The following is a 20,156-nucleotide window of genomic DNA, read 5'->3' on the forward strand; positions in this document are numbered from 1 at the left end:
TTAATGAAAGAGAAAAGGTTAGAAGGCATTGAATGGCGAAATACGGAAATCACAAAAATAGGCCTTGGCACAGGGGGGAAAAACAGGAGATTTGTGATACTTGCATGCAAACTTACATTTTGTTTCTCATTTTTGTAAGCAGTTGGGTAGCGGACATGTTTAAAAAGTGTGAGCCTGTTTTTATATGTATGCAAATCCATAACATAGAGTTGGTAGCTAACTTTCGAACAGGAGGTAAAAAATGCGTTCAACATTTTGGGCCTCATCACGGCTTCGGCGGTAACCCTTAAATCTGGCGGTAGCGCTATTACCGCCGGATTTAAGGGTCCGCCAAATCAGGACTTCGGCGGATTTCGCCCCAGCTCTGAGCTGGGGGGAAATCCACCGAAAATTCATGCTCATACCGCCGCCGGGAAATCCGCCGGCGGTATTAGCGGGAAATTTCCCATTGAGCCCAACGGGGAATGGGGCATTCCCGAATGGGCTCAATGCGGAATAGCGATTAACATTACCGCTGAACTCGTGATCCGGCGCTATTAGCGCCGGGAGTTCGGCGGTAGGGCAGATAGCGCCGGCGCTAATAACGCCAGCGTTACCGCCCAAGTCGTGATGAGGCCCTTTATCTGAATCTGGGGTCTTCAAAATACATTTGTAAAGAGCGATATTCTGATGCACTACATTGTGTGGACCTTGCATCATATCTGCCTCATTTTCCTGTAGGAAAGAGTAGAGGAAAAGAACATGCTTCTACACTTTTTTCCGATATGCTCATTGGGAATCCTTTGGCTTGACACATTATATATGTTTCTAATGCATCTTCATCGTGTCTTTGGAGTGTATTGGGTGAATTGTACACTGGTCTAAAATGCTGACTGCATGATCTAAAAATAATCAGGGTGAGAGATTATACATTTGGTCCTTTGGTGTACTTATACACAATCACAACCGAACACAAACTATTACTGTTGGGTCAACTGATTTTTTGACCCTAAGTTGTTTATTCAACAGGTCATTTCTTAAAAAATCATCAAATAATAAATAAGCCAAAGTGGACACTGTATCAATTTTAACAAAAAAGTGGTACCCATATGTACAATTCAATTAAATCAGAAGGATTAAACTCATACAATACATGTTTCCTTCCATTCTCGACAATACATTACATTAAAAAAAATAAAAAAAACATGTGCTATCCAGAGATTTATGCTTTTCTGGAGTAGAGATAAAAGAGTGTCACATTGAACACTGAACATTCCAAAAAAGAGTTCATCAACATTATAATGTTTTGGCCAGATTAGAGCTAATTGTTGAAGCTCATGTGGAATTGCCCATCCTCAGGACGGGAGAATGGTGTGTAATCGTGACCATTCGGTATCTGTCAAAATACAATGACAGTGGATGTGTGTGTTAGACCAGTGTGTGATCTCAGGAAGTTTATTGCATAGTTCAGCAAATCTTATTAGATGCTTATTGTTGCTAAACAAAGCGCCAAAGTGCATAGTGCCATTGGCGCGTTGGGCTTACCATCAGTACTTGTTTGCTGCGGTAATTACTTTCAAATGGCCCTCTCTTCAAGTGGTGGGGGCTACTCATACCCCCAAATCCCACCTATAAGTGATAATAGCGAGACAACCAGTCCACCTATGGAAAAACCAAAGGGGGATGGATGGAACTAGTTGTAGGGCTAAGAGAATACAATTCTTCTTCCGAATTAAGTGTTGAGGGGCGTTTTTTACCTTAAGGTGAAACAGTCCATGATACCATGTGTTAAGTCATGGAACTCGTAAGAAAATGGGTGGTAATCATGTGTTGCCAAACGTTGTCCAACTGGAATATCAACCAACTGTAATTTGAAAAAACGACAAATGCTGTGTCAGTTCATATCAATATATATTCTAACGGTTCATGCAATAAATGTCTACCGACTCCGGTGGTAATGCCTGCGTTGTCTTAAAGTCTCCGCCGTCATGTGTGATGTGCATGTTGTTCTGAATTGTAGCCTTATATACTGAACAGTCAGCGCTCAAAAGTGACCTCCCATTTGGTGCAAACCACTCAGATGTGGTATTAGTACACAGTTGTTTCTAGTGCAGGACATTTTGCACAGTATAGTGTATGCACAACATTCTGTATAGCTAACATTTTGATGTGGTGGAAGGTGTTTTTGCAAGCAGTTCATGAAATGCAGGTTTACTAAAGTCCTCGAAGTCCACTGTGGATGCGCAGAGTCCATTGTTTGGAAAGTTTTCATTTTCTTTGGTCTGTTAGTCTCACATAGTGATTGAGGAATTGTCGTAAAGATTTAAATGATTGTTGGTGTATGTTACACATTGAGTTGCATGGCCATTTGTACACTGGATGGTTTTGTTGGGTGAAAGGAACATTTGTATGAAAGTTTGTTAGGGATGTTATTTTCTATAAGGATTTATTTTGCCAAGATGATGACTACTGTTTCAAACCCACAGCCATCACTGTCAATGGCAATTGTATTTTGTTGTTCTGGTTTGTAAGCCTCTTCATTGAAATATGATTCTGTGCTGCTTGTGTGAATCCATTCACCTTCACAGAAGTTTGGGAAAGTATATATCTTGACATTGTGCATGTTTAGAATTACTTTTTGCAATTTATGAATTAATTTAGTTTCAGTTTCATTTTGTTTAAAATCAATATAAACAATGTTCACTTTAGTCGAAAAGTGCTGTCAACTAGAGCTTCAAGGATTAGTCTTCTGCAGTATTTGTTAAGGGTAGACTGTGGGCCTCATTACGACCCTGGCGCTAAGTGGTTAACGGTGCAGCAGCCTTTTACGGCACCGTTAACCACTTAGCACCTTACTACGAGGTCCCTTTGCTGGTCTGGACCAGCCGTTAAAGTAGGGACCCGCAAACGGACCTCGCAGGCAATTACGGTACCGCAATTTGCAGTACCCTAATTGCCACCTTCCCCATTCCCATTGAGCCCTATGGGGCAAAAATGGGAATGGGGAAGGGCCATGGGGAAATGGGGAAATACCGCCCCTCCAACATTGGAATGGGGCGGTATTTCCCCATTTCCCCATGGCGGACTCGTTAAAACACCGGCACCAATCATGGTGCTAATAGCGCCATGGTTTAGCGCCGGTGTTATAATGAGGGCCTGTGTCTTTTCAGCTTTATTTATAAGATTGTGAAGAACTCTATGGTGGAACATTTTTTTATAACATTAATTGTGTGATTGCTTTAGAGGGGCTACATTAACAGTGGTAGATATAGTGTTAGGTTCATTAGTAGGTCTGCTTTTCTTTTTTGTACATCTTTTTTTACTTTTAGTTTCTCGAAAAGGGGCCTTAACTTTTTTAGTAATGGCTGGTTTAGTTTTCTAATGTTGGCTCGGCAGGATAGCTCAGGGGCAATGTGCTCACCTTGGAAGCAAGATGAAACGGAACAGCACAGGCTCGATCCCCTGGTCCTAGCTTAGAAACCTCTGGGTAGTAATATGGGTTTGGGTTAGAGAGGAAGGAAGTGGTGTTGTGATTGAATAAGTAGGCACATTGTGATGTTTTGTGGAAAACGATGGGTCTTGTAATAGTGGTGTACAGATGGGAATAGAAAGAGTATGAATGTTGCCATATAATGACTTAGAGTGAAATAAATGTTGATTCAAAAATAAGATTCTGGGCCAATATATAGTAGAAGTATATTGTTACAACTACAGAAATATGCATGGTACATTAATGTACTTACTTTGTAGGATGTAAAGGGTATTCTTTTTCCGGCAGCTGGTTTTGGCAATCTTTTTTTCCCTGTAATTGTAAAAAGAAAGTTAGTTGGTATATGTGGTAATGGTGAAGTACTTTTAGGAAGCAAGGATTTAATGAAGTTGTGCCATGGGTGGTGTACTAAAGTGTGAACTATGTTGTTAGAAGAATTGGAGTGTAAGTAGTTGTGTTTCAGACCTTGGTCAGAACAGGGATAACATGGGTGTGATGAAAAAGCACATATCTAGGTTATTTACTCGCTGCTGATTTTAATAAGGGATGTGCTCTGTTTTTGGTGTAATGTATTTGTATTGTGTTGCAGTGTTTTTAAAGAATAGGGAAACTGTGGCCTAGTGGTAATGCAATGGCGGATTGATGTTGCAGCAGTGCTTGCTATCTTATAGCAGAGGTTGGGAAAGAAGACTACTTTATATATAAGGTGAAGTGTCGTATATAGATACTTTGGCAGTATACAGATATGTGTGAGCAGATGGACAACGGTGGTAGTGTAAGGGATGCATTGAGTGAGGTTGGAAAGTGTGACATTTATATTTATTTTGAATGAATAATGGAAAATACTGACCATTTGAAAAATGTTCTTTTTAGGAGTATTTTGATGAAAGTTAAGAATTGCATATGTGCATGTATCGGAGCTCTGTGTACAACTTTTTTATTTAAAAATAAAGGCAGATTAAAAAGATTTCTATCACATGGTGTGTGTAAGTAAAATATGCTGTCAGCACATGCATACTTGCCAAAATGATGCATTCCAATCTGTAGGTGCTTATTTAGCCCTAGTGTTTTTGTTTGTGTGCTGGGAGTTGTAGTCCTACATTTCCCATTATAAAACTTGGACTTCAAGTCGCAGATTGCATGGACAAAACCAGGACTGCATTATAACCTACAGTTTGGCATGGGTTAGGTTAACAAGTATGCATGCAATGACACAGCAAGTGACATTTACAGATGTTTTACACATGTTTTTCATCTACTTTTTCTTTCTTTTAGAAAAATGTTACAAACAGTGCTGTTATAAATGCACATATGAATGTTTTAACTTCCATCAAATTTCTCCTAAAAAGAAACATTTTTAAACATACAGCTTTGCAGGAATTTACTGGTTAATGTGAGCAGATGCTGAATGCTGCAATTCATGGAATGAGATGGTTAAAAAAGAGAATATGCTTAGTGATCAGCTTATTACAGGCTAAGTAGCAGAAACCCTCTATATATATTTCAAAAGAGTTGAAGAAAATGCTTTAAAACGTATAAGCATACCTGTACTATGTCTTCTTAGATGCAGATGTTGCATCTGCAAGTAGAAATCTTGGAAAGCTTTACAGTGGTTTTTGATGCAGGTGGCTGTGATTAACAGGAGATATGTACTCTCAGAGTTCAAGTGTACATCTGAAGTGTTGAACTGAGATGACAGGGTTAGGTGTAGAGTTTATGGATGTGATTGGTGGATGGCTGTGTGACAGTTTGAAAGCAGCCAATGAAGGACTGTTAGAAACATGAAAGTAGAAAGGTTGCCCTCTGCTACCACGTCTGCTGACACAATGGTATTCCGCACAGACAGCACATGTCATATCTGGGCCTGGCATGGAAAGAGGAGTGTGGGAATTAGTCAATGAGGTGTTCTGGTTATAATTTGCAGGGAGGATGGCAGTAGGTGTTTTGTTTGTTGTGTGCAGGGAAGATGGAAGATTGTTGCATGAATTCATTAAACTATTATACTGATTCTTGTGGCATTTGTGGTACTATTGGATTGCAGGGAGTGGACATTTGGTGGTATACAGTTTTTGTGGTATACAGTTTTGTGGGTAAACTGTGTGAGTTTATTATCATTTTGTATGGCTCAATTTCAATGGCCAAATATTATTATTGTGCATAGTGGAGGAAGTGGTTTGGGCCATGTCACTGCTGTATCATTGCAGTTTGCCATTAAGGATTTCTTGAAAAGCCTAATGGAACTGTTTCCAACTGTGCAGATGTTTTCTGCAATCAATCCAAGGCAAACATGGAGATGCCCAAATTCATTGAGTCCGAACATGGAAAAAGCAAAGGAAGCTTGTGAATAAAGGTGTATGTGCTTTTTTATATGCTTCAGCGATGGCCTCTTTTCAGAATGAAAATGTCATGTTGTATGGTGTAAATAGGTTTCAGAGCAATGGAGTGCATTTAAATGATTCTGGGAATCACATCTTTGTTTTCAAAGTCACTAATGCTTAAAAAAAGTTCAAATGAACAACTTCAATGGGAAAATGTGGAGTGCATAGGAACGCTGTTAGTAGGTTAAGGGTATAAAAATGAGAAAAACTAAAATAAATTGGAGAACATCATAAAAAAGACTTTTAAGAGCCACAATTATAGAAAACATGTTTTAAAATGAGTGTAAACCCCTCAACCCCCCTCAATTGGACATTCTGTCTGCATATATAGTGATAGTCCGCAGATGGCATGTGCCACATCCGGGTCTTTTGAGGATACCTGGCATGGAAAGTGGACTGCAGAGACCGCAGACAGCCACAGATGCCCACGAACATCGGGGAACAGCTAATCAGGTTTCCTGGGTGTGGTGTACAGGAAGAGAGGGTAGTAGGAGTTGTGTTTGTTGAGAGCACTGGAGATGGCCATGGCTATGTTTTGAGGAGGCAGAGCACTGTGGATTGTCTGTAATTCTGGGATTCCATGAATTTCAAGTGTCATGGTATATAGTGCGAGGAATGAATAGGGTAGACTTCCTCCCATTTTGTAAGACTTTGGTTCACTTGAAACATCCGGATATCATTGTTGTTCACAGTGGAGGGAACAGTTTGGGCTACGTTACCGGAATTTCATTACCACTTGCAATGAAGGATACATTTGGAAAGTTGATGGTTCTCAGATTGTTCAGAAACAAATGTGGATGAATTTGAATTATGTTTGTCCACACATGGAAAAAGCAAGGCCCAATGTGAATAAAGCTGTATGTGTTTTTTGCAAGATGTTGGCATGATATCCTTTCATAATGAAAACACTGAATTCGATATTGTCAAATTTTTCAAAGTGATGGAGTGCATATAACTGATGTGTGCAATCAGATTTTTTTGGAAAATGTTTGAAATGCATTGAAGAAGTTTCAGTAAATACATAACATGTGGATTCAAGTATTCATTAGAAGTTGCATTAAATAAAAATGAAAAATATGTCAAAAATACAATAAAAGGTTATTTTAAGAGCCATCACTTTTGCACAAATGTTTCAAAATTATTCTAATTCCCCCACCCCGTGCCTGGAATTATCGAATTGTCCGCAGACTACCGCACAGTCCTCAGACTATGCAGGCTGTGAAGGGGCCTGTGATTTATTTTGTTGAAGTTCTATCTTTTAACTGTGAAAGGTGGCTCCTAAAGGAACTGTTTATTTTGTGTTTATTCTGATTTTGTATTTTTTGGGCTTTTAAAAATATTTTCTCAGGAGAGTAAGGTGGAGAGGGAAGGGAAAGAAGGGTCACCAACCACAGAAATGTATGGGAAGGTGGACAGGGAAAGACGTTGGGTGGGCCTTATATTTAAATTTAAATTGGGGGCAGTGTTTCTCATGCTCCTTAACTGCAGCCTCAAAAGCACTATGAAATTGCTCCCCCTACAGATTTACATGTTGGAGTACAAACATAAAACTGTGACGCACAAAATGTAAGGGTACACAGTGTTTTGTATGGCCTGCGAGGCAGCCTGTGGGATCCTTTGCCACAATGGAGTACCCTGTGTGGTAGCAGGAGTGGTTGTGGAAGATGGGGTAGAGGAATATAGCCTACTTCTCCCTGAAAAAGGAACATACTTCATCAGACCACAATGGTGGTTGGATCTGGTGTGGTGCTGCATGGAGATGGTCCTGTAGCAGTATAAGCCATATTTTCCGTGACTGAGTACAACCTTACATTCAGTGCATCTCACCTTAGCTGCCCAAGCCTTTGTTAGACCCCCAACAGTGGTGAAAACCTGCCACCCCCATGACACATTGCAGGTACTAGAGACAGGCCCTTCCTCTACTTCATATTCATCTTCATCTTGATCCTCATCTGTAGCTCCGCCCCTGTTCCCATGTACACGCTTTCCAGATGGTGGTGGTGGCTGGGGAGGAGGAATGGCCATAGCAGATGCCATTGATGCAGGATTACAGGTAATCTCCACAGCAGGTGTGTCCTGGTGCTGTCTCCTGAATAGCCAGATTGAGAATGAGGAAAGGTAATGGGTGGGCCTCTTCAGAGGTACCGTCCGAAGAACTTTAGCTTCTGAGAAACGATACAATGCCTGTACGGAGATCAAGCTAAAAGCATGGGCTTTCTTTACAAGCTCAGAAATGTAAGGACTAAAACAGAGAGTGGTCTTAACAATGACCCAAAGGTTTTTGACCTCACAGGATGGTGAGAGTAGAAAGCCCAAGGAAAGCTTTCAGAGGGTAGAAGAAAAACAAGACACACGTGGTAAAATAAGAAAGATCTCCATCTAACTGGCAATGAGACAGAGATTGTTAGCTGCACATAATGCATCGATGTCAGTCAGACAATCAGGGATAAAAAACAAAGTGAAGAAATACGTTCAGGGGAGTTTAAGGAAAGCTGGGTGTCATTAACATAACACTAGAAATGAGAAAAGAAGACAAACAACAAGTCAGCCAGTGGAATGAAAAAGATATGAAAGAGCCACAATCATACGATAAAACTCTGGGGTACTTTGAAGGCACACAGTGAATTGGTGAATTACAAAAAGCTCAGTTGCAGCTGCTAAGGGTGTTAGTTAGGAAAGCAGGTCAGCCAGTCCAGTGCCCTGTCCATAATGCTAAAGATATCATGTAACAGTTTAATGAGGATACAATGGTAGACCGTGTGACACATCAAGGAGCACTATCCTCAATTGTACCAAAAATATAAATAAACAATATACATTTTAATTATATCATTCCACCATATTACAAATACTGTATACTCCTACAGTACCTATAATTACTAAACACATATTACTATACCACCACAATTGATTTAAACCATTTAACAACTACATACAATACACCTTCAACAACAAAACTCAACCAGAACCCCTTGCCATCCATATAATGTCCGCAGACAGTAAGAATTGACTGCGGACTCAGCGGTACCTGCAAACCCCTTTTCATATATCAAAACAGCTCCATATCATCTTTATTCCACTCTCCCACCCTTCCAGGCGATCTCTCATCCATAAAATAACCCCAAATATGTTTTCCAAACTGTTCATTCTCATGCCCATGGACTACAGCATTGTGTCCATGGAGTGGGCGACACCTGCACCCACTTTTTCACCTATAAACACTGCTCCATATCAACTATATTCCACAAACCACCCTTTCCAGACCCTCTTTTGACCACCAAATAACCCCAAAAGTGTTTTCCAGACTTTTCCCCCACCTTGCTATCCAGGTACACTGGCCGCTGTCTGCGGATCCAACATGGTGACCGTTTAAAAAAAATGACACACCACATGCTTTTGAGCATCCAATCAGCAGGCACCTATGATGTCTGCGGACAGCACACCATGCCCTGATTGGCCCAGGCGTGTCCGCAGACCTCAAATTGGCAAGTGATTCTGTGAACTGGACCCAAATATCACTAATTTATTTTAAGTACTTTTGCCCATTTTAAAAGAAAATACTGTATGGATTTACACCAAACTTACAAAAGCACGCTTTCGGGACCAAGCTGCCGCTCCTGCTGCAACCTTGTTAAAAATCCTTTCCATTGCATCTATGAGGAATTCCACACATTTTGGGACCCCTCTATAACTTTGTCCCCTCTGCACAAACTGAAACTAACATTGCAGAATCATTCTGAGGGGGACCATAGAGTTGGCGCCAGGATGTATGAGGATTCGTCCAGAAGGCGCAAAGTTATAAGCCACTAAGCAAGTGCTATTTCTATGAGTTCAGCAACTTAACTATAACTACAGGGCCGCTACCGCAGGTGCTCTATCATATATATATAGTAGCAAATTGTTGTTATTTGACTATTAAAAGTTTAGTATTGAATGTGTTTTGTATATATAAATGTATGTAGAAAACGTGTGACTTACAAAGCTAACATTAACCTAAATGGCCAATTGCTTCAAACTAAAGAGGAGTACCTTTAAATACACACAATTACATTATTGAGTTTGTTTGTTTGTTTATTTATTTGGTAATGCGCTCCGAGCCCGTGGGCATCTAGGCGCAGCAGTACAAGAGGACTCGAAACTTAGTTACAAAGCCTGACACAGGCTAACACAGCAAAACAGTGGTCACATACAGTGGGTGGTACAATGCATATAAAATAACAAGGGTTAAGCATATAAGAGTAACATTTTAGCAGGTTGTGTCGTTTCCGCTAGGGTGAGGGTCGTTGCATGTCATTGTTGTGCAGCCATTTGAGAGCGTAGGATCTGAATCTTGTGTAGGGTAAGGGGCATCTAAGGTCAGAAGGGAGTATGTTCCATGCTTGTGCAGCTTTAACTGGGAAGCTAGCACCGCCCGCTGTGGTAAGTTTGAATCTGGGGACTTCCAGTAGGAAGGTGTTGGCAGATCTCGTCAGTCGGTTAGAGGGTCTCCAGTTGATTCTTTCCGCTAGGTAGGAGGGTGCTTGATTGTTGAGGCATTTAGAAGTGAGGGAAATAGTTTTAAGGAGGATTCTGTCCTTTATTTTTAGCCAATGGGCTTCTGTCCGGTGTTTGGAGATATGTTCCCTGCATGGGATGTTCAGTGCTGCTCTAAGAGCGTTATTTTGTAATCTCTGGAGTTTGTCAGTGACCGACTTGTTGGCACCTGAGTATAAGGCGTTGCAATAGTCCAGTCTGGACATGACAAGGGCATTGGCCAAGGTGAGGCAGTTGGTACTGGACAGGAAGGGTCTAGCGGCCCGGATGAGTTTACACGTGTAGGTGGTTGAGGAGGCAAGGGAGTTCACTTGCTTTTTGAGGGTGAGAGCTGAGTCGAGGTAAAAACCCAGGGTTTTGACCTCACGCATAACCTTGATAGTGTTGTGATCAATGTTAAATGAGGCATAGTCCAGGGTGAGTTTGGATAATTTGTGGTCTGAACCAAGGAGCAGGATTTCAGTTTTATCGTCGTTCAGGCAGAGGCCATGTGTGGCCATCCATGCTTGAATGAGGATGTACATTTTATTCACCAGAGCCAAGTCCACTTCATAGTTGCCCGAAAGGGGTATGAGGATCTGGGTTTCATCTGCGTAATTCGTGTAGGTGACGCCCAGTCTGTCCAACTTGTCGAACAATGGCTTGGTGAAGATATTGTACATAGTGGGTGAGACACAGGAGCCCTGTGGGACTCCACATGTGATTTGGATAGGGTCAGCCCACGTGGAAGAGGAGAACACTCTCATAGTCCGGTTAGCTAGAAAGGATTGGACCCAGGCTATAGCGTCTCTTGTGAAGTTGGCAGCCAACTTGAGGTGGTTGCATAAGACTGCATGGTCCACCAGATCAAAAGCTGCTGACAAGTCCAGTAGGAGTAGCAACGCTGTTTTCCCATTATCCTTAAATTCCTCCATTTTGGTTTTGAGATCTAGCAGGGCTGTTTCCGTGCCATGGAGGGGGCGGAAGCCCGATTGGCGCGAGCCTAGGAGATGATTGGCTTCTAGGTACTCTTGAATTTGGAGATAGGCTACTCTGTCGATAATTTTTAGTAGGAAGGGTACCGTGGTGATGGGCCTGTAGTTGGTCGGGATAGATGGATCGAGGGTTTGTTTTTTGAGAAGGGGGAGGACCCAGGATTCTTTTAAATTGGCAGGCACTGTGTTGGATTTGAAGGATGAGTTGATAAGCTTCGAGATGAAAGGGGCTAAGTCTCTGGCAGCGTCCTTTATTATTTGAGCTGGGCAGCTGTCGCCCTTACAGTTAGAGGGCTTCAGTGAGAGGATAACCTTTTCAGTGTCAATGATGGAGATGGGTTTAAAGCTGAAAGGGGGGATAGTGATAGGTTCAGTTGCGGGAGGCACTTGTTGATCAGTAGGAGAGAGGGTGTCTTTTTTATTCCTTATTTTAAGTTGGAGGGTGGAGATTTTGTTAGATAGGGCGTTCTGTATATTAGTGCACCATATCTTGTCCTTTGAGACCGTGTCAGGTGGTTGGATAGGGGATTCCATTTCCCGGAGGATGGCAAATAGTTCCTTGGTATTCGATTTGGCATTAGTAATTCTGTCATTGAATACGTTTTTTTTAGAATTGATAATTTCAGACTTGTAGTGTTTTGTAGCTTGGGTTAGCTTGGCTTTGTTGTCGTTGGTGGGCGAATTACGCCAGATAGTTTGAAGTTTTCGTTTCTGTTTTCTAAGTGTCACTATAGGCAGCTTTACCCTCTTTAGCAACTAAGTGAAGTTTAGTCGAAGCTTTGAAGAGGTCCACGGTTGCACTGACTTTGATTGTTTTGGGCGGTAGGTTCCAGTAGAGCATGGAAAGTAGGAGAAAGAGTGGCTTGAGGGGAGGTACAGGGGGTATTTGTATTTGTATTTCATGAGGGGTCATGAGATAATGAGGTTGAGTTCAGAGAAGAATTGGAGGGAATAAGATGGTGAGTAAACTGTGATATATTCCAACAGGTGTTGAGGAGCAAGAATATTGATAGTTGTGTAGACTCTGAGAAGGACATTGGAAAAAAGTAATTGTGCATAGTGAGCAAAGTTGAAGACTATGTATAGATGGACAATACAGTAATTGGGAAGGCAAGCAGTAAACTTGAGCAGTAGTTAAGTTTGCTGCACACAAGAGTGGAGATTAGACTTGTGTAGAGTGGTTAGCATGAAGATGATACATTCTCTGAATGTTTAGGAGGTTAATAGCGGCAGTGGGAGGGATAATTTGTTGCAGTCATAGGTTGCTATGTCAGAGGACCTTGAGGTTAGGAGCCTTGGGTGAGGGACAAATAATGTCGGGCCGGAAGGAGATAGAAGACGGGAGGGTAGAGATGACATTGGAAACCGGAGGAAATAATACTTCCATGTTTGAATAGTACAGCAGAAAGCTGCACAGAGCCATCACGTGATGAATTAAAGTTAAACAGAACATAATCACTTCTGAGATGGCTGGTTTGAAGAAGGGGTAGAAGAAAGCAATTTGAGTGCCAGCCTAAAAAGGTGATAGCGAAAGTGAAAGGATGAGAAGACTTTCCCTAAATACAGTGTTAAGATGGATTTATACAATCTGGACTAGCGGAAAGTTTACAGAAGCCCATCCTAGTTCTGGAGAACAGGGATACTCTAAGAGGTTATCCAAAACCCAATGAAGCTAGCAATGAGAGCAGTCAAGGCTATTCTCATGAGAACGTAAGTAGGGTCAGAGCTCCACAATGAGTCCACACTGTGAAGCACACAATAATTGAATGTAGAAAGATAAGTATAAAAACCCTCTATTATAGGCCCAAAAAACCCACACTAAGAAATGAAGTAAGCAGGTAGCAATATCACATAACACTCAGTTATAAAACATATATACAGTCACCTTTAGGCTTGTAGGAATGCATGCAATAACTGAGAAGGTATGTAATGATGCAGTAGATTGACGCCAGTTCACAATAATGATAAACTGCTTTGTAAGTCAAATCGTTGTGATGTATTTGGTGTTGTGCCCAAAAGTCACAAAGTTTCTTTTTTGGAGAGTGGACAGATGTAGGAAGAGTTCTTGTGGATGCTGAAAATACTTCAACAATGTTACAGGTCAGTACAATTAGTTGCCTATCTTTACATACAGATTTTAGATCAAACAATCAAAAATCGATGGAATAGAATAAACACAAGTGTATCTAAGATTTATTGCAGGGTAGGGAATGGTGGCTGAAAGTTTTGCGAGTTTTCAACATCTGACTCCGATTCTCCCCGTTGACTTGAAGGGTCGACTGGGTGTTGCTCGCTGTCGGTTTTCTTGCTGTTTGTTTCGGTGCAGGATGTATACAGGTTACGGATCCCAGGATACCTCAGGTCAGATGCTGGTGCAGGATACAACTCCTGACAAAGAAGGCAAGCATGATACAATGATGAAGGATTCACCTGGACACCTCACAGGACACAGGGAAGTGACTTCCACTGGCAGTCACTGCATAGCAATGATGGCAGGAGTTTCTGCAGTTGTGGTTGAAGATGACCTTTCAAGACAGGATCACTTGATGCTGGGAAGCTGACTTTTGGCAGGAAGGTGAATTGTGGCATGAGCTGGTGACCACTGAAGATCTGTGTGAAAAACACAGAACGGCAACACTTCTGGTGAGGCAGTGCACTGGACAGCTTGTCAGTCCCCCGGGTGGTACAGGTGCACTTCTGAAGGCTCTGGATAGCTGTATCCTCAGGAAGGTATTGAGTATAGTTTTTCACAAAAGTCCAATAGTTAAAGCACTGCAGAAGGTCTTCGCAGATCAGGTAGTCCAGCAGTGCTTCACCGGACAAAATGCAGGTAAGGATGCTAGGCCTCTTTGTGAGTCATCCACAGATATTCAGTTAGCTGCTCTTCTACATAGGATAATTGGCTTCAATGTTGATCTGAATAAATGGCTGCAGAAGTCTTCTTCTTATCTTAAATCCCGGCTTGAAGCAAGTCCAAGCCTGCCAATGGTAAGGATAAGCATCATTCAAACAGCCTGCAGTGGTCCAATCAAGGACCACTGTGGGTTGAACTCATGTCCCACAACTGGAATTTCAGGAATCATGGATGTGGAGTGGAACCAGACAGTCCCACCCACTTCCTGGGTCCACACACACCAGGCTAGCACTATCCCATGAAATCATCAGTTTTTCAGTGCAACTGCATGACTTTATAAGTGATTTCCTGACCTGAGAAGGCAGAAAGCCAAACAGCAAGATGGGCTAGAGAAAAACCTTGTGGCACAGTCATTGTAGGACTCTAGCAATGTTTAGTAGCCAGATGCAGTAAACGTGACTGTGCACACTAAACAGAATGCACAAATGGTACATAATAATCTGCTGCCACCAGCTTGTCTTTAGGCACATGTAAAAGAACCGGAAATCCCAAGTGTAAAAGACGTGGGTGATACAAAATGATCCCCACTGAACTGTGTGGTAAAATGCTGTGCGCACTGTTCAAAAGTTACCAACACGGTTACAAAAACTAAAGGAAAACATTGTTTCCCAGTTCTGATAGTGTGAAAGACTGATCAGTTTCCCCATGAGAAAATGAGCAAATGCCACATCTAGAGAGGCTTAATTTCCCTTAAAAAGCCGGGATAGTTTCAAAAACAAAAGCAACACATTTAGGGGTCGATAGAAGAGGGAGGGAAAGTTGCCTAAAGATACATCTTTCCTAACACACAGGTATAGTGTTTGAAGAGCAGAGGTCAAATGACTGTTCCTTGGGGGATGCCAGCAGAGTGAAGGGGGTGGGTTCAGAGTTTTGTGAATTTCAAGAGATTTTAAAGAATCAGACTTCCAGGTATGCGGTAAGTGAGCCAAGAGCAGATGTGCAAAACCCAGTGTCCTGGAGATTGATGTGGAGAGAGGAATGATCAACAAGGTGTTGCCCTTTGCTGCTTTTGACCATTGACTGGCGGTGCCCGAGCTAGATGTCCAAGTGAGGCAGTGTGACACTTGTCACTCTGTGTGCCAATTACAGTGCTCCAAATGGCTTCCATACGTTCAGGCTTAGTCCTGATTGGTGTAACCCTAGGAAGTTTTATTTTGCTGGCAGGACCCTGAAATGGCACAGAGGGTTCTCTGGCAAAGCATGGTGTGGTCAAAAAAACCAAATGAAAATGAACTTCAGGCGTTCATGTGTCTAAGAGCCAATCACAGTGCACAGAGAGCTTTGTTTGCTTGTAGGATTCTCAGAAGGGGCACATCGCTATCTGGCACAGCAGAATGTGGCCAGGAAAAACAAATGAAAAAAAAACAAACTCCAGACAATCATTGTCCCTCTGGGAACCAATCACAGTGCTCCAAACCTCCAGACAGAGTCCTTGTTACAAACATGGCAGTTTTGGCCATGAACTAGCAGTTTTATTTTTTACATTTGTAACCCAATTGCAAGTGTGGAAATGTAGTGAAAGATGGAAGTGCTTTGAATCTGTGATTCTACCTGGGGCAGATCAGTTCATCTGTGGTCTAACATGTGGTCTAACATGACCAATGACTGCACTGTTATTTCCCTATGTTTGTTATGAAACAGGGCATGCTGGGTGCAGGTGTTAGAGTGAGTCCAGAATGTGTGCCAGTCTGTGTCTGCCACTCCCAAGTCATGTCCACAAGCCGCATGTTGTCAATGTGATCGGAAACAACGTAAGCAAAGACACGGACCCAGAACGGTTGATATCTAAGACTGTAAATGTAAAGGTTTTCTAAATTACAAATGCACTTGTCATATACATGAGACACGTATTTTTTAAATCAGAGCCGTTTATAATCAAATAATAATATTTAGCAGATACCTAACAAAATAATAAATTGTGTATTATGCTTCTAGAGGTGCACCTTATATGTTCATTGGTTTTGTACATTATCAATGAAGAGATGTCAATATATCTGTGTTAATTATCTTATAATGTATTTGCATATTTTAAGACTACAAACACACAGGTATGTTATCAAAAGATGTCTCAAATGTTGCCTTTACCATCACGTTTTAAAACTGTTTTAATATAGACTGAATTAATATTAATTTATGGGAATTAACAATATGTATTTTAAAAATAAATACAATGTGCTTTTCTTTACTCGTCACAGGGGGCAACATTTGCAAATCTGATGAGTTTCTATGTAACAATACCAGATGCAAGCTTCACATTTGGATATGTGATGGAGAAGATGACTGTGGTGACAATTCTGATGAAGTTCCTGAAATGTGTGGTATGGTTTGCTGTTTTTTACATACTCTTTCACTAAACTCGTACTCAGACAATTAGAGTGTAGGGGCTTTAAACTTGTAATCACAGTTCCAAATAGCCGTTGCTTGTGACACAGATCTGAATCATGCCTCCATTCTTCAAACAGGCTCCCTGCTTGGCTTCAAGAATTGCTTACTCGACTGCATGTCTCCTATCTCTCTGAATACTCTTCTACATCAAATGGTACTCCTTCACATAGGACACAATCCTCTACTCCCCGAAATCCACTGCACCTGTAGGTGTTCCTCAAGGATAAGTCTTGGGTCCACTAGTTTCACAATATATAACTCCCTCATCGACAAACGAATGTCCTTATTTGCCATTAAGTCTCACTACTTTGCGGATGACACTCAGACATCAGATAGTCCCACCCTTCCCATCCATTAACCCTACAATCTCCAAATGCATAACCAACTCTCCAACTGTGATCCACAGCTAGATGTCACCTCACTTTCTCATGCTGAACTCGTCAAAGGTGGAAGTCTCTTTATTCCTGCATCCAACACCAAACCCACTCTCCCCTTTCCCACCACTTTCCACCTGCCCTCCCCACTTTCTCACCATGGCTATCATCCGTGGGGTTTGATTTGACTGTGCCCTGAAACATGGACACTGGTATCAAAGCTAGACTCAGCCTAGACATACCTCAGGCACGTCTCAACAAAAAACAGTAACGTTATGTTCTTTTAATTTGTAAAATAGCTGAAAATGCCGTTTGGCAAGGGGGGAATCCCCCTCCTTCCTTTAGCAGGCAAATTCAGACTTTATGAAATGTGTGGCCTGGGTAGTGCTATACGTGTTTTTAGTCACCATTTGAATGGTAATGAAACAACTTCAGAAAAAGTTTCTTGGATAAGGCGTCTCTGAGGCATATTTCAATTGAGGAATGAAAATACCTTTTAGCAAATCAGAGACAGTATTTGCTTTTCCCTAGAAATATTGGGCAGAAGATGGAAAGCTTGTCCGGTAGACAGTGACTTGGTTTTTGATGGGGCTGTTGAAGGGTTTAACATCCTCTATTAAACGGTGGTGTTCCTGCTTTTATGTCAAATGTATCCTTGTGACAAATCCTTTACTATTTAATTATGAATTATATAAGTTACACATATGTTATCTTTATACAAGATGTTCTAGCTTCAAATGTATGTCCTTTTTTTTTTTTACCTTAAAAAAATTGTCATTTTGCAAGAAGGCATATCTAGTATATGCATCCTAAATCATATTTGAGTGTGTTGTATAATTGGCTTGCCTACCCATCCACAAAGTCCAGGGGATCCCGGGGAACAACATTTATTGTACCTGTCTTCTAGAGGCCCCAGGTTTCAGAGCAAGAGCAAAATAGCATCATCCAAAGGCACAATGTGATCAAAAATGAATCATATATAATCAACAGTGTACCCATGTTCATAATGATTAGTGATGTGGACGCGGCTGGCGACTGAATGGATTCAATTTCATATTGGCCCCATTATGGCACTCTCTTTTGCCCTCGGACTAATACAAAAGACTTTCAATGAGCATATTCACTATTCAGAATGTATGTATAATGCAGATAGATATGCTGAGAGAATCACTTACACGATGGGAGTAGATGGTTGAAACAACTGGAATAATTACATAAAAATGCATAGAAACCACAACTGTATTTTTTTAAAACATGAAAAAAATCAGATACATCTTTGTGCTTGACACATTTTAATACAATCTTTCTCCTCTATGCCAAGGTCAAACACAAGTTCACATTTGTAATGCAAGACACAGGTCCTGATTCGCAAAACGTTGTTTCAATGGGATTGCACCATTGTACAACACTTTTTTTTTTATAAATCATTACCAAAGAATTCTGATGTCAGCATTACATTTCCATTGGAATCATTGGTACATTATACATTCCAAAAGCCACTATGGGACCGGGGTAGGGGGTAGATAAAGGCAACGCGTACTTCTAAGTACCCCCTTTACCAGCTCTGTGTCTGTGTAGCAGACACCCCATGGAAACTGTGTTCACTTTACCACATACTGAAGGGTAGATAGCAAAGTCATTTTGTGTGACACCACTGATTGAAATATGTTTCATTAAAAACATACCACCACAAGGATTTGCGGACATGCGTAAAAGAATGATCTGAAACAACAATAATGACACATTATTTGGTTTTCTCTATAAAGTGAATTTTCCGTGTCCGCCAACAAGGTCATTCAGATGCAAAAACAACCGTGTGTGCCTGCGCCCTGAGCAGATTTGTAATGAGATTGACGACTGTGGCGATAACTCAGATGAAGATCACTGTGGTGAGTGGAACACAGAATGGTTGAATATCAATTTAAATCGACAGACTGCCCTTGAAATAAATCCTAATTGAAAGTTGACATGCCTATAATTCGAGACTGTGACAGAATGGATTCCAATGTTATCATGTCTCGGTTTTTGTCATTTAAGTTGTATAAAATACTAATCTATGGATATTCTTTTCACATTATCCAGCCACAGTAAGATATAAACCAAGACCATGTAAAAAGGATGAGTTTGCTTGTAGTGATAAAAAGTGTATTGCGGCAGAGCTCCAATGTGATCGATTCCATGATTGTGAGGACGGGTCCGATGAAATTAATTGTAAAACAAGTGAGTATAACAAAGAGGACACACTCATTGTGTCTGTTTGCTCAAAAACATAACAACTATTATAGATTGCTTTTCACGCTGAACCCAGGAAACGCATGCATTTATAACTAGGTAAAATGTATCATAATTTCATTCAAGCAAATGTGCCCATTGATTGCATGGAAGACTTTATTGAGTGCTCATGCATGAACCTATTTCGTGAAGCACTAGAACTGTTTTCTTTTTAAGTAAATGAAGACTCTGGTAGATATATTAATATATGCAGTTGCTTGCAGTTTACTTATTACGCACCTAGTATTTGACGTGTGTGGCAAATTCTGTCACCTCTTGCAACTGGTGGGTAAACAAATTGCTGTTCTGATTATCACAAATCTGCAAACCAGAAGTAAAAATAAAAAAATGAACCAAGTCATAAACTAGCGAGTTATTTCAATGTTTCCAAAAAATGCCCACGTTGATAGTCAGTAGACTTGTGTGTTTGCTTGGAAAAAAAAATGTGTGATTCCTGGAGATGTGTAACAAAACATGTTACCTTAGTAGGTTTTGTGTCATTGACGCTGTCATGACCTTTAATGTATGGAGAAAAGGGGCAGGCCTCAATAAGGCAAAGCAAATAACGCATGTTCTTGTTTGGCGGACTGTGGTGATATGACCTGTCCTTTTGAAGTGATGTATTAGAATTACTCAGGCATTCTAAAGTTAGAGTAAACAGGCATTGAGACAACTAGGAAGGTTTCAGTAACAGCTATAGCAAAGTCAAGGTACTAAGTAAGAGAGACAGGTTGACTAAGAGATTGTAGTGTAGTGTAATGAAGGGCACATGTTTTAGTGTCTGAAAATTGTATTGATTTCACAACTACATGATTCTACATATTTCTGTCTGCCAAAAGGTATAAGGGGCAAACAGTG

At 41.0% G+C, this 20,156-nt stretch overlaps 1 protein-coding gene across 3 annotated transcripts in view; it reads left to right on the forward strand.

Annotated features, from left to right (window-relative positions):
* LRP1B (LDL receptor related protein 1B) overlaps positions 1-20,156 on the forward strand; it is a 4,835,697-nt gene that overhangs the window by 4,284,434 nt on the left and 531,107 nt on the right. For all 3 annotated transcript variants that reach the window (XM_069616528.1, XM_069616527.1, XM_069616526.1), the window contains exons 72-74: positions 16,464-16,586; positions 18,794-18,916; positions 19,110-19,247. In XM_069616528.1, the coding sequence (XP_069472629.1) occupies positions 16,464-16,586; positions 18,794-18,916; positions 19,110-19,247 (384 nt within the window). The remainder of the gene's footprint in view (positions 1-16,463; positions 16,587-18,793; positions 18,917-19,109; positions 19,248-20,156) is intronic.

Source organism: Ambystoma mexicanum, chromosome 9 (assembly GCF_040938575.1).
Source record: "Ambystoma mexicanum isolate Mex_15411 chromosome 9, UKY_AmexF1_1, whole genome shotgun sequence".
Taxonomy (NCBI): Eukaryota; Metazoa; Chordata; class Amphibia; order Caudata; family Ambystomatidae; genus Ambystoma; species Ambystoma mexicanum.